Source organism: Parasteatoda tepidariorum, chromosome 3, assembly GCF_982258835.1.
Source record: "Parasteatoda tepidariorum strain Cologne lab strain chromosome 3, Ptep-v5.0, whole genome shotgun sequence".
In the NCBI taxonomy this organism is placed as follows: Eukaryota; Metazoa; Arthropoda; class Arachnida; order Araneae; family Theridiidae; genus Parasteatoda; species Parasteatoda tepidariorum.
The window spans coordinates 18,454,128-18,468,434 of record NC_141757.1 but is presented as its reverse complement, the minus strand read 5'-3'; the positions used below and the strand labels follow the sequence as shown (position 1 = coordinate 18,468,434).

The 14,307-nt window shown below is 27.8% G+C and overlaps 1 protein-coding gene across 2 annotated transcripts in view; it reads left to right on the top strand.

Moving 5' to 3' along the window:
- The window catches only part of LOC107455260 (uncharacterized), a 59,638-nt gene that overhangs the window by 3,513 nt on the left and 41,818 nt on the right, over positions 1–14,307 (top strand). The window contains exon 2 of one of the 2 annotated variants that reach the window (XM_043045663.3): positions 1,502–1,592. In XM_043045663.3, the coding sequence (XP_042901597.2) occupies positions 1,502–1,592 (91 nt within the window). Of the gene's footprint in view, positions 1–1,501; positions 1,593–13,864; positions 14,246–14,307 lie in introns of those variants that run through there. The other variant, XM_043045666.3, reaches the window with a different exon arrangement.

Genomic DNA, 14,307 nt, shown 5'->3' with positions numbered 1-14,307 from the left:
GACTGAAAACTGATAGAACTTTCTATTCTGAACAAAGTAATTTTTTAAATTAAAAATAGTAGTATATTTTATTATTTTTTGCTCTCAAATTTGCTTTCATTACAATTGCATTTAACACTCCATCGGGCGCGTTGATCTGACAGATACAGGCATGTCAATATCTCTGCTTTTGTCCCCTAAAACATTTTCTTACGACCTTGACGACCTTATCAGTATCTGTCCATCTGGCCCCCTGCTACTTTGGAATGCAGTAGTGGCCAGTTCGGTGTAGGAGTATTTCCTGTTTCTAAGCTTGTTTGAAATTTTGTATCTGTTAGATGCACGCGCCCGATAACGTTTGTCTCGTGAAGCTACATGGAAGTATCGAGATTCCCTGAGCGTTTTTGATTTATCTTTTTCCTACGATGAGTGCTAAACGCTTTTTAGATTTGAAAAATCAGAAAGACCTAGAGCTAGTTCATAGTATTCTATTTAGTGATGGAAATGAGGAATTAAATGCTGGAGAATTTGATGAAAGTGATGCTGACGAAGAAGATATTTTAGAAACACGTGAAGTTGATTGTCATGGCAGTAAAAGTGTTTATAATGACTCAGAACTCGATGATGATGTTAATAATGATGATTTTTATGTAGGAAAGGACAATAATACTTAAATGGGCAAAACAGATCGGAAGAAAAAATTTGACTTAAATTTAGAATCGGATTCAATTATAATAATTGATTTGTCACTTTTATATTATATATTATTTGTGCATAACTGTCCTTTTTATACTTTTTCAACAGTTTAACATGTCTAATTAAATGTTTTTTACAGCATTTAACTTTTGTAATAGCGTTTGTGATTAATAAATAAAAATTATTATTGAAAATATTAAAAAATATATAAAAATTAAAAATATATAAAAATTAAATAAAAATTAAAAATATACATAAAAAACTAATAAAAGGTCCGGGTGTAAAAGCCTGGATCTAAAAAGAGTAAAAATAGGAGATTTAAAGTAATACATATTAACAGAAAACACACAAAACAGAGATGTATCTGACAGATACATCGCGCCCGATGCCGTAAGTTTCGAGACGCGCCCGACGGAGTGTTAAAAAGAGTAAATTATACTTTTTCAGTTTGTTGTTTACCTTTTCTAAATGTAGTCTAGTGTAAGTACAGTTCCAGAAAAAGTTCTAATTTTTTTTTTTAAATTTTGTCTTGAATTTTTTCTTTGATCTATTATGAAGCCTACACCAAATAATTTGTAACTAATAGTTTTTTATCATAACTAAAAGTTGAATCTTATCAACTGAGTTATAATCATTTGAATGTAACTCTTGAAAGTTGGAAATAATTATAGCTAATATATTAGAACCATAAGTCAATGTTCCCAAAAACTGGCTGCGAACATTATTCCTGCATTATTATTTTATTTATTTTTTAGTATTTTCACTAATCCTGAAGCTTTTTTCTTAAATTAGATCATTAAAATTTATGTTTTGGTTTTTATTTTAGGATGACGGCCTAGATGAACTTGATCTTGATGAGGAAGCTGCCCTTCTAGGTTTAAGTGATGAAGAGATTGAAGACAAAAGGAATTTAAATGGTATTTATGTTTAAAATGGTATTTATTTTTTAATGTGCATCATTCATGCTCAAGTTGTGCAATGAACATAAAAGTGCAATAGATTTTCTCAAACTTTTAGTTTTACGGATCATTCTCTCAAAAATAGTTACTTTCATGCCTCCAATGTTTCACTGTACCACTCTGCTTCCTTGGAATGTATTTTAGCAAATTAGTAAATAATTTTAATCAATTTTTATTTATTTTATGTAACTAAAATACTCATTAGTCATTCCCTCACTTGTCCCCACTGTTGAATGAGAATAATTTTCTTTTTTTCAATTTAGAATATTGAAATATAGAGTTCAAAAAATAACTTTTATATTCAATTGTTTCGTGTTTATATAAATAATGCTATAATATTATTTTAAAATTAATCCTTAATATGTCCAGTCATTCCCTCACAACATTGTATTATCCTGACTGAGGATTTAGAATAGTGTTGTTTCTACGTATTGATTTTTTGATCTTTAAATGAGATTTTTATTTGGGTGGCATTATTATTTGGGTACTAGCAGTGTACATGTTCTTTTAAAACTGCAAATCAAATTTCAATAAATTGGGAGAAGTTCGTCAATGTATAAAAAGAAATTGAATACACAAATTGGATGAGCAGAAGATGACACTCACTTTCCCTCATTCAAACGTATGAAGTTCATTTATTTTCTTAAAATGTATTGACTAGTGTTTTAATTTCCTCTAAAGAGAATGAATTAAAATATATATAATGCCCTTTTTCCTCATTGTGTGAGAATGGCAGTTTTGTAATTAATATAAATTATTTATGTTCTAAAGATTATTATTAATCTACAGTATTCTAATTCACTTTTATGGGATAGTTTAATAATATTTATTGTTATTTTTATTTTATTTATGAACATAAACTTCAACAGCAACTAATGTTTTCTTCTCTTTCCGTCACTATTATAATTCCTTCATTGGGAGAAAATGATACATTTGTGAGGGATTCATTCTTATGGTTTCAAAGACTAGTTAGAAAAAAGATTTTTTTTTTTGCTTCTTTTTATTATTATTTAAAGTAATTAGGGCTGGCATGTACTATTATTCATTAAAATTATTATTTTAAATATGATAACTAAAGTTATTCTTGCACCATGTTATCATTCCCTAATTTTAATAGAAACTTATAATACTTGTAGCAGTTTTTAAAATATTAAGCATGACTGCCATCTCGTTCTTGTCCCCTCCTGTATCTCCCATCCTGTAAGAAATTCCTGGCACGTTTTATTTATTTTTTTCCTTGCTGTCACTACTTGAAAATAGCGTATTAGTAGAGAATGACTCTTGTTATGCCCTCACTAATGTATAAAAGAGAAGCATGCTAAAGTAAGACATGCAGGAATGAATAAAGAGGTATGACTACTCAAAAGATATAACTCTTTTGCTTGAAACATATCTTGGCTTCTTAAAACTAAAAATTACAAAAATATTACGAATTAGAATTCACTTTAAAAAAAAAAAAAAAAAAAATTGTGTTTCATGAACTTAATTTGAAATTCTGATTTTCATGAGAATGGCCCACTTAATAAATCAAAACCAAGGCGATTTTAATGAGTAATTTTAATATTTATCTTTCGTTTCAACTTAATTTTATATAAAAAATTTATTCAGGGTCACTAATGTAGTTGAAGCTCCAGGCCCCAAATAACTTGAGCGTTGCACAAGGGGCATGCATAGAATGTATGGGGAAGAATAAGAGAAAGTGATTGATTAAAAGAAACCTGTAAAAAACGAATAAATAAAACTAAAAAAGTCTTTAACTGACATTCCTGAAAATTTTTATTTAGAAAAATTAAAATTATTATTATTACATACCAGTCATTTTGCTGTTAGTCCATTAGACCACAGGCTGCCCAATATTTCTTTACTTTAGTAGAGCAAGAAGATAATGCAGAGCACTCGTCTAAATGCAAAGCAGGCATATCTTGCAGGGGTCGCATTCCCCCTAAAATTCCTAAAACTATGTGCAGACCCTAAAATTCCTAAAAATCTGATAAAATTTTGTTGGTGTTCCTAAAAAATTCGAGTTATAGGCTAAATATAAATAAAAAAGCAATAATCTAAAATATAAGAATTTAACTACATTAATTAAAACTGTTTTAATTTTGCCACATGGGAATTCTGATCCTGAGAGAGGTTTTTCGATAAATAAAGCAATGCTTAACGTGAGTCACCATGAGAATGCTATTATGTCTCTTAGACTAATCAAAGATACCATTCGAAATTATGGAGGAGTGTTGAAGATCACCACAACACTATTGAGAGAAGTAAAAGAATCTCACAAATCATATCAAGAATATATTAGAAAAATGATCGTGATTAATTTGTTTTTCTCTAACTTCTAATATAAATTGCTGATTTGAAATCTAATAATATCACACAATAGTTTTCTTAATAAAGTAAGGTAAAGGGTAATAATAAAGTTTTGATTAAGAAGGTAAAAATTAAATAAAAATCCAAGTTGGTGTTAATTTATTTTTTCTCTTGATTTATTCTCACTTTTGTCTGTTCCTGAATTATGCACTTAATTTCTGATAGGTAATATGTAAAGTTGAAATTTCATTTTTACACTTTAGAGATTTCATTCTTGACTTAATAAATTTCAGAGCTTTATTTTATGGCTTGCAATTATTTATGATATGTGTGGATGAATTGTAATAATCTTCTATTATGTAATAAACTACCGTGTGATCTGTTTTTATCCTAGCAAATTCATATATTACCCCTAAAATTTTTTGAAAAAAGTTCCTAAAATTACCCTAAAATTTTAAAAAACTTTGCTGCTACCCCTGATCTTGGCTAGTCATACTGAGAGAACATGTAGGAGAGCCAATAAAGTTGCACTCAAAGACAATTTGCTTTGTCAGGAGTCTAAAAGTTGCGACAGAAGCCAAAGAAAGTTAATCAGTAACAAGCAGTGGTTTTGAGAAGAGTACATTCCAAGGTTTTTCTCTCGAAACATGCAAAGAAGAAGCACTTGAAAATCTATTTTTGGAGAACTCGGTAAAATCTAAAAGATATTTGGCATTTCCCCGTTGCACCCTGAGTAGATCTGCTATGTTACATCCCGTGTAATTATATATAAATATATACTGTTTTGAAAATTTTGTAAAACTCTTTGGGGAAGGATAAATAAAAAGAATAAAAAACGAGTTATTGCAGTCTTCAGTGAAATAATGCCTCAATTGAGTAGAGTAATTGTGAGAGTAAAGTTTTGTTTGTAATAGTGTAAAATAGGCTTCTAGGTGAGAAACAAAAGCAGTTTTCAATAAGCTTAGGACATTTGATGCATTATTTGTTGTATTTTCTGATACAAGCTCCTAAAAAGAGTTGATTAAGTAAGTTGTTTTACAGAAAGTATGTTTGGATTTGTTAACTGGTTAATACTATTACAAATTTGTAAATATATGTATATGTGTATAATTTTGTAAATATTTTTTTTGTTACTAAATATCTCAGATAGACCCTAAATGAACGATTTAAGTCAGGAAATTGTGCAAATCTAACATAATTTAGAGATAAATAACGCCTAATATATTTCTTATGGAAGACTCCTTTTGGCGACAGCATGGTAGTTCTGGAAAACTCGAGTTTCAAAACAATAGGATTAATATTTACGGAGTTATATGATGTCCGGGGTTTCCTCACCAAACCTATATAAATAGGAGCGTGTCTCCTCAGAAAGTTTTGGAGATTATTAATAAGTTTATTGAGCCGTCTGAAAGTTTCAAAGCTCATAATTTGCTGTGTGCTAGACTGTTATCTCGCCTGTAACTAAGTGCTAGAAATAGCTGTATTTTCTGAAAGATTCTGCTAATAAATTTTTGGGGTCGTTAAGAACTGTTTTATTCATCTCCAATCGATACGAATCCTGTGCTTGGTACAATACTTTTTAAACCAGCATTGTAAATGAGAGAAATAACTTACAAATAAGTAGAGAAATTTAACGAAACTTACACCATTTAGAAACCGACAAAAAGAATATATATTGATTGGGATAAATACTGAGAGTGATTCGTCATTTAAAAATTCTAAAAGGATTGAAAATGAAACTTTCTATTATCAAATCTGCCATGTGCTTAAAAATTGTTCTTTAAAAGAAAAGAGAAAAAAAAATTTTAACATATAAAAATTTTTTTGATTACCAATTTTTGAACAACTGCGTTAAGTTTTATCATTAAAATTTTAAAGAGAACTAAAGGTCCAAAATGCCTCACTTAAAGCATATTCACCAGTTTTGGTGTTAGTATTGTATAAATCGTCAAATGTAGAAAAATTCATTAAAGTTAAATATGATTTTTTTTATGCTAATATTTTATAAATATCAAAATATTTTTCTATTTATTTTATATTCTTTATTTATGCTGTGCATTTCTGAATTGTTAATTCGAATTAAATTTAGCCGAGTTGAACATTGGTCAATTAAATATTGGTCAAATTTGAAATCATTTAACTTTATGTTCCGCTAGTTTTAAAAATATATTAACGTTGTTTTTTATGATAAATAAAGCACCATTTTACCCCATATGTCCCAGGTCTTGGGATACCCTATATAGGTGCATGATTTTACTCAATCATCAGGTCATTTCTTATAGAAAGTGTGAAAGCACCTTAGAGGAGATATTAGGGTAGAGAGAGCTAGTCTATTGTTTGGGCTCTGAAAACTTGTTCCAAGATGGGGGTATCCATTTTGGCGAAAAATTCATAGCTGGCGGTCGCATCGTACAGGAATATTTCCAAGAGTACTAAAGATTTTTTCTCTCTTTTATTTTATTTTGAATGCTTTCCCAATTTTATTCGTGATTGTAAAAGATAAGCTTTCAAATAAAAATACATTATAGTATGTGTGCTACATTTAATTATTTACTTTTAATTTCTTAATCATAAAAAGCTAATAACATATTATTTAAGTATGACTTTGCCAGACAATGAAATAAAAATAATGATTTTTTGAATCGAACATACATTTAAAAGCATTTAAAATATAAAGAACTAATTGCAAATGATTATAGGTATTAATTATTTTTGTCAAAGCGTCATAAGAGTTAAATAAAAAAAATAACTAGTTCCTTCAATAGAATTTAAAGAACTGCAAGAAAATAATTGGATAACAATATTTTATTTTAAATAGTTAAAAAAATACATTATCATTCTGTTTTATATTACATTACGGCTTGAACTAAGAAATATATTTTCATTGTCAATCTTTGTTTAAAGAAAATCATCTTATCCATTTGATACAACAATCTGGATTGATATGCAAAATATTTTCTAAGTCATTACTTTATAATCTGTAAATTTTAATAAGGAAAAAGAAATAAAATAAAATTTGCAAAGTTTGGAAATACATTTAATTTTTAAAAATACATCATGTCTTTTTTATATTACATTCTGACATGAATTATAAAATATGTTATCAGTGTTATCAGCGATAATAATTTATTTCAACCAATGCACACAATTAAAATTTTAGTGAGTTAACATAACATGATGAAAGTATTTAAATTAAAATACCAAATTTTTGTCTTGTTATTTGTCCATTTATCTTATTTAAAAAAAAAAGTATTGCGAAATTCCATATAAGAACATACTGTCTACCAGTTGTTTGAAACATTGATAGCTCTCGACAGCTACTTGTAATTTTATATTAAAAACATTAATTGATATTCAAAAAAAGAATGATTCTCTTTTTATTTCTCGAAATCAAAATTAAATACATATAATGATAATAATAAATAGCCACACCTTTTATAATCCTATAACAATTATTTAATAATAGGACCTATTATTAATAATAGAACCTATAATAACCTAGTTAATATTTTCTTCAATAATAAATGTACAGTAATAAATATAAAGCTTCCTAAGTAAATATGAATATCCAAACAATTTTTCCTATATAATAAAATAATAAGAAATATATTCTTCGGCTTATAAATTTTATTTAATAACGGAATTTCTAAAAGATAATTTTAGTTTTGATCCAAAAAAATTTTTTTTGCATGAAATGTATTAAATATATAATTAAATCATTTAATATATATAATTAAATTCGCTTGAAATTATTGCAAAAAATTATTTTATTTTAGTTACAGAGCGAAAATTAAAGCGATCTGTTTGCAAACATTGGCGTGAAAGAAATGCGCCAAATCCGATGCACGCGCTTTATCAGAAAAGGAGTAAAAATATCAGAATATTTGTATCAATATGAAATTTAATTGTAATGAAAATGCCTATCAATGTTAACTACATTATAATCTATTAATTTAAATAAAAATATAAAAAAATAATTGCTATTTTGCTAGTTAAAAACCAATTAAATTCATTCCATAACTTGACGTGCTAACATATAAATAGAAAATAAATGTTTATAATTGAATATAAAAGAAGAAAAATCTTTCTTGTGAAATGCAAAAGGTCCTCCTTTAATGAATTTTTCGTTGCATTCAAATGCATAGCAGTATACCACCATTTTTTTTAAATTTTATAGTTAAAAACACAGCTCATCAATTCACCTCCATAGGAAAAGAATGGGGAGAGGGTTTACTGGAGGGAAAATCGTCCAGGAATCACGTGACGATGTTCTTTGCAACGAGGGATGGGGGACTGGTTCTCTCTACTGTTTGTCTACGATAGGTACTCTGTCCGCCATTCGTCTGGAGGGGTGGCGGGGACTATGGTAACGAGGTATGATTATTTCAAGTAGGGGTGCGGAGTCCCTCTTTAAGACAGGTTTCGGTGGGAGAAAAGGAGACTTCTTTCTTCGATCTATTGTATTAGCCCTAGAGTTAAGAGAAAAGAGCATTCGCGCCTGAAACATCGTTTAGAGCGTGTGATTCCTTTTTTTTAATCTTTTCTCTTTTTCAAAATCTTCTGTTTTAGAAAAAAAATTTATATGTATGTATGGAATATGTATGGAAATTGTATAAAATTGTTTAAAGCAGCTCAATGTTTAATTAATAAATAACTCATCTATAAATTTATCATACATAGTAAATTGGTTATTAAGAAAAAAATAAATTTGCTAATAAAAACTGTTTTTAATAAATAGTGAAAAAAAAACTGTACAGGTTACAATAAAATATGAATAAGAAAACGTAATTTAAGCAAAAGAAACTTCAGGTAATTTCAGATGGTTTGATGGGTGCTGATAAAAATCATCGTTGATAGTTTTAGATTTCATCCTAGTTGCGGTCACTTGCTTTCAGTTTCAAGAAGAAAAAAAAATAAATAAATAAATAAAATATTTAAAAATTAATAATCAAAACAAAGATATTTAATATTTCTCCGGCACAGATAACGTGAACTATTTTTATTTTCAGCAAAAGTTTTATCTCCTTTTAAAATCAGAGTTATTAAGTTTAAGCTCTTCACTTTTTCCAGAAAATTCAAGTAATAAAAGAAATTAACTGCTTTAAAAAATGTGCAAGTTTAGAAATTAAACCATCTAACAATCAATGAACATTCATAATAAATATCGTAAAATTAAAAAGTAATATTAAAAAAACCTGTACTACCCTTAATGTCAGAATTTGTTCACTTTTTTTCCTTTGTATTTAAAAAATAACAACTGATTGAATCGAGAGAATTATTTTAAGTAAGAAAGAAATATTCATGCGAATCTTAAAAAAGTTCTTGAATCAGATTAAATAAGTCTCCTACTGGTGGCTGAGTCAGCCAATCTGGTATACTCCCCATACAAGCTATCATCGAAGGCGAAAGAAAAGGAGACCTCTTCATCGAAGCCACCCTCCCTAAAATGCTCTCTTCTTGTTTCCATAGCACCAGACTGCCGCAGACTTTGTGGCGGACAGAGTACCTATCGTAGACAAACAGTACCTAAATTACTCCTCTAAGGAAAGCACCAAATAGGGGGGGAAATCTCTCATTGAACGAACAATCTGTTTTCTTGACCTTTAAAGTCATTCAAAAATCTACTTGATTGGTGTAAACCTCACAGCTTTAATTAAAAAAATTTCGTCTTCTCTTTACTTATATGTTTTTATAATGGACTTAACAAAAAGAGTTTTGAATTCATAAAATTTTAAAATGAGAAAAAAATGAGCAATTAAAAAGTAATAATAATAAATGAATAAAACATGCATCTAAGAAAAATAAAATATCAATCAGAAACTTCACATTTGCAAAATTTAAGAAAAAAGATGAACTGAAAGGCTTACTTAGGCTTTTTGTTAAAATGAAAGCTGGCTTGATTATTCTATTTGAAAAGTTTCTTAAGGTTATATTGCCTTTCACCCCAAACAATCAATTTATCTCTTGTGGAAATATAAATAGTACATGACTGAGTCTGTGAATGGTTTACACTGCAAGTTAAGCATCAATTTTAATAAGAATAAAATAATTAACATTAAAGGTATTCACTGTATATTTAGCACTGATTCCGCTATATTTTCGAAACTTCGGACTCTTAGAAACTAGGATGGCAAACTTTTTTTGATGAGTGTGCCACTTAAGCAACTATTTATTATTTTCTGTTGTTTAGTGTGCCATTTGTTAATTTTCTTCTCAAATTTAATCTTTAAACCGTTGAAATTTACTTTTACACAATGAATTAAATTGTGTAACTATAATTGCTGTTTAGTAATTAACTTGCTTCAAATGAAAATCGAAAGAAAAAAATATTTTAAAAGTAATTTTAGTTAGATATTTAGTTAAGGTAAGAATCTGAAAGAGATAAGCAATGAATTAAAATTTTAATTGATGTAGTTATCGCTAGATATTTTTATATTGCATGAGTCTCTTCAATAACGTGTACTCAATTGGGTGGGCTGTTCAAAGACGATTATAAAATAAAATAGCATGTACTTCCATAGTAAAAGAAGTACTACTATAGTCAGCCTTACATCTTGAAAATTGTTTTTAATGGTACATTAAATCATAGTTTTTCTGAATCCATCTATTATGGCCGCCCGCTACCACTGGTTTTTTTCTTCTTCTTTTTATTGTTTACAGTTATGTTTGTGAATAAAAGTATAAATTATTGTGTACTTCTCGCTTGCCACTGTAATACTTGTTGTGACACGCGTGTCACTAGGAGGTATTTTTGGGTTTCTTTGTACTAAAATAGTAATATATGAAATAGTAATTCTTTATCTCCTTATTCATAATTGTAATATCTATTGATAGAGACGAAATCGAAAATTTCAAAACAGGAAGTTCGATTATAATTTTGCCTTCATAAATCTGCTGTTGATTATCCTCTTTTATTGCTCAATTTTACGTGCTGGATAATTAAGCTTCCCTGGAGACACGTCTTCACTTATTTTTGGCATTACTTAGTTTATTAAACTAGCTCCTGAAGTTACTCATACATTTTGCTTTCATTGGCATTTGTATATATAATTTTTTTTAAAAGCTTTCAGTTTTTTGCTGTTTAAATGGAAGATATCAAAATCTTTATATATTACATTACAGTTTAGTAACTAAATAATTTTAGCTAACCCTACGTATGACATATCTCTTGAAAATATTCCTTTGGTAAAATTATTGTTTAAACTGTTGGTCCAAAGTTTCAAGCTCTGCTAAAGTTAAAATTGAAAAAAAAAAAACTTTTTCATCTTATGCCCATTGGCGACGGAATAAAAAATCTTTTTCAGTAAGTAATTTTTTATTAAAACTTATGCACTTGAAAAACTTAGATTCTCTTGCACCAAGTTTCTCAGGTTTTCTTTCGCAAAATTAAAAAAAGAAAAAGAAATACTGTGCAAGTATCTCCAAAAAATTAACATTATTTAGAATATTTTATGTTACTATAGCATAAATATTTTAAAATGTGTTAAAGACGGGAGACTAATTTCGCAACTATTTTATGCACATGGAAACTATTTTGGAGTAGCAACTAAGCGATTATTTTTAGATTCATTGGCAGCCCTCTTAATGGTCCTAAAGTCAGAAAACCTGTTTTGTCTATTTTTTTCCTATAATAGTATGTTTAAAGTAGATTTGTTTTCAGCAGGAAATAGCACTTTACAAAATTTTACAAATCTTGAAATCAGTTACCTGCATTTTTTACTTTTCTAACGTAAACTATCAAAATTCAGAAATTTGAGGTTTTTCTTTCTGTATTTACATGTTTTTATTAATTTTTAAACATAGTCGTTCTATTTTAATATTAAACTTTCTGCTTAATTAGAATAACTATATTAATAATACCCCTTTATCCTGGTGGCTAAGCCTATCAAAAAACGATTGAAATGTTTTTGTTATTTTTTAAACATTTACGTAGCTGTATTCAGTGCTGAATGGCTGGGAAAAAATTTTTGTCGACGGTAGGTTTAATACCTAGCGAAATAAAAAAAATCATATATGTGTTGCTAAAGGGCCGTGCAAATATAGCGTAAACACATTTTTAGAAATTTTCTGTTCTCTCTCACCCCTTGTCAGTAAAAATAAACCAGCAACAAACACTATTTTATGCTATCTAAGTCGTATTGCATAAACAAATTTTGCACAAATAACAAGAGTATTGCTTCTTATTTCACTGCAATTATCTGTTTTTAGGATTACTAAAATAAAAAATAAAAATGTAGGCTTGCATAAAGCAAAATGCACGTCTAAATTTATTTCATTAAAATTTGAAACTCTTCGAAAAAAAATTTCCCCTCCTTTCTTTACAAATTTAACGTTTCTTTCTTTCTTTCTTTTTTCGCTCCCTTTGTCAGCAAAAATAAACCAATCACAAACCCTGCTCTCTGTGGATTGTTACGTAATATTTGAAGAAACTCTAAAGCAGCAGAACTTAAAACAAAATTCAAGACCATCAATTAAGAATTTATTATGTTTCCAAAAGAATATTTTTTTCGATTAAGTTTCTTGCAATCTAAGAAACTCATTAATTTTTTTTATTGTTTATTTGTTTTTAAGTCTGAAATAGCTTGATTTTGTTTTTTTTTTATCCGATTTCATGTTAATAATCACCATCAATTAAATGAGTACATTGCACGGTGATAATAGCCAGCATTAATAAATACTTTGTCAACTGAGTATCATAATACACTTAACACAGTTTCCTGTTATAACATTAGAAACTTAATTGTTTTTAACGTTATGTGAACTAAAGCAGACGTAATCTACAAAAATTAATTAATTGACTTAAAATCTTCCCTCAATTAAAGAGTTAAGACTAAATAATTTACTTTCACATTTTTATGTTGTATTTTCTTTACAGATATGCCAAAAACACTGAAATTTATTGAAATAACAAAGAAAAACATAAACTCTAAAATTTTATATACCCAAATTCAATAAAGTGTCACTCATACTTATAGAGTATAATTAATCATAATCATAAATTAATCGGATGTGATCTGAAATATTTCTAAAAAACAAAGACTCTTATTATTTTAGAATGAAATAAATAAGAGCAAGTACAGTGCAAAAAAAAAAAATATATATATAGATATATATAAAGTGATTTCAAAATAACGAGATATAGTTGGCCATGGGCATCGCAGGGGTTCAATTTTTTATGGTGACGTAAAGTCTCAATAACTCTCTAAATTTCACTCATAAAAAATTCTTACGTTTGCTAAATATGTGCAAAAAGATTGATTATCTTTATCTCTCTCTCATCTTTAACTTTGATGATTTTAAATCGATGATGATTCATAGTAATTTTCCTTATTTTTCTGAAATATTGGGGGTGATTTTTAGATTTCTAATTATTGAGAGGGGCATATTTTAAAAATTTGTATTCCAATTTCGTTCTAGAATTTTTCAAGGTAGTTCATATTTAGAAAAGTAATTCAAAATTTGCGTTTATTTATATATAAATTATATTAGTAAGTAATAAGAACTGAAAGTCATTTTTAGAAAAAAAATTAAGTAACTATATATCTTAGTTTTTTTCGTACTTATAAAGCCATAAGATTGCCTCGATTGAGAAAAAAAAAATTCTTTAAAATCGCTTGCAGTATTTTTTTCATCTTTATTATTTAAGTTTGGTTATTTTTGTTTGGTTTTCTCAGTTTCAGTTCGATTAATTTTATAATCATGACTCAGTAACATGATAATTCTCAGAAATAAAATAACTGTTAAGATTGACATTATTCAAATAAAAAATTCTTTTGAAATCGCTGGTAATACTTTTTTTCATCTTTATTATTTCAGTTTTGTTGTTTTTGTAATACACCTTTCACAGTTTCAATTTGATTATTTTCATAACCGTAACATGATATAATTCTAAGAAATAAAACGTCCCTTTCGGAAGTTGAAACGCTAATTGATCGTTTTAAAATGTGCTTCATCCTCAATTTTTATTGTTTGCTTTGTTTAATGCTGTTAAATAGTGTTTGACGTGTCTATTTTTTTTTCCTGTTGTGTGAACGATAACATATTTTCTCTTTATTTTTTTATAAATAATTAATAGGCTTGTTAAACAATCACTGTCCGCATTTTATAGGATTGTTTTCGTTTCTGCCCTTGCTGCAAGCACGCAGTTAATGTTTTTACCCTTAGATTTCAAATTCCACAGAATCGTTAATTGAAATTTTTGTTATCACAAAAAATCCAATTATGAATTTTTAAATTCCAATCTTTAATTATTTTAAAAATGGAATTCACGGATTCAACGCTTGCTGCAGTAATATGACTCCGTAAGCTTTTATAAATTAAATTGTGATTCGCGTGTAAGGTCTCTTCATTCTTCCAATTTGGA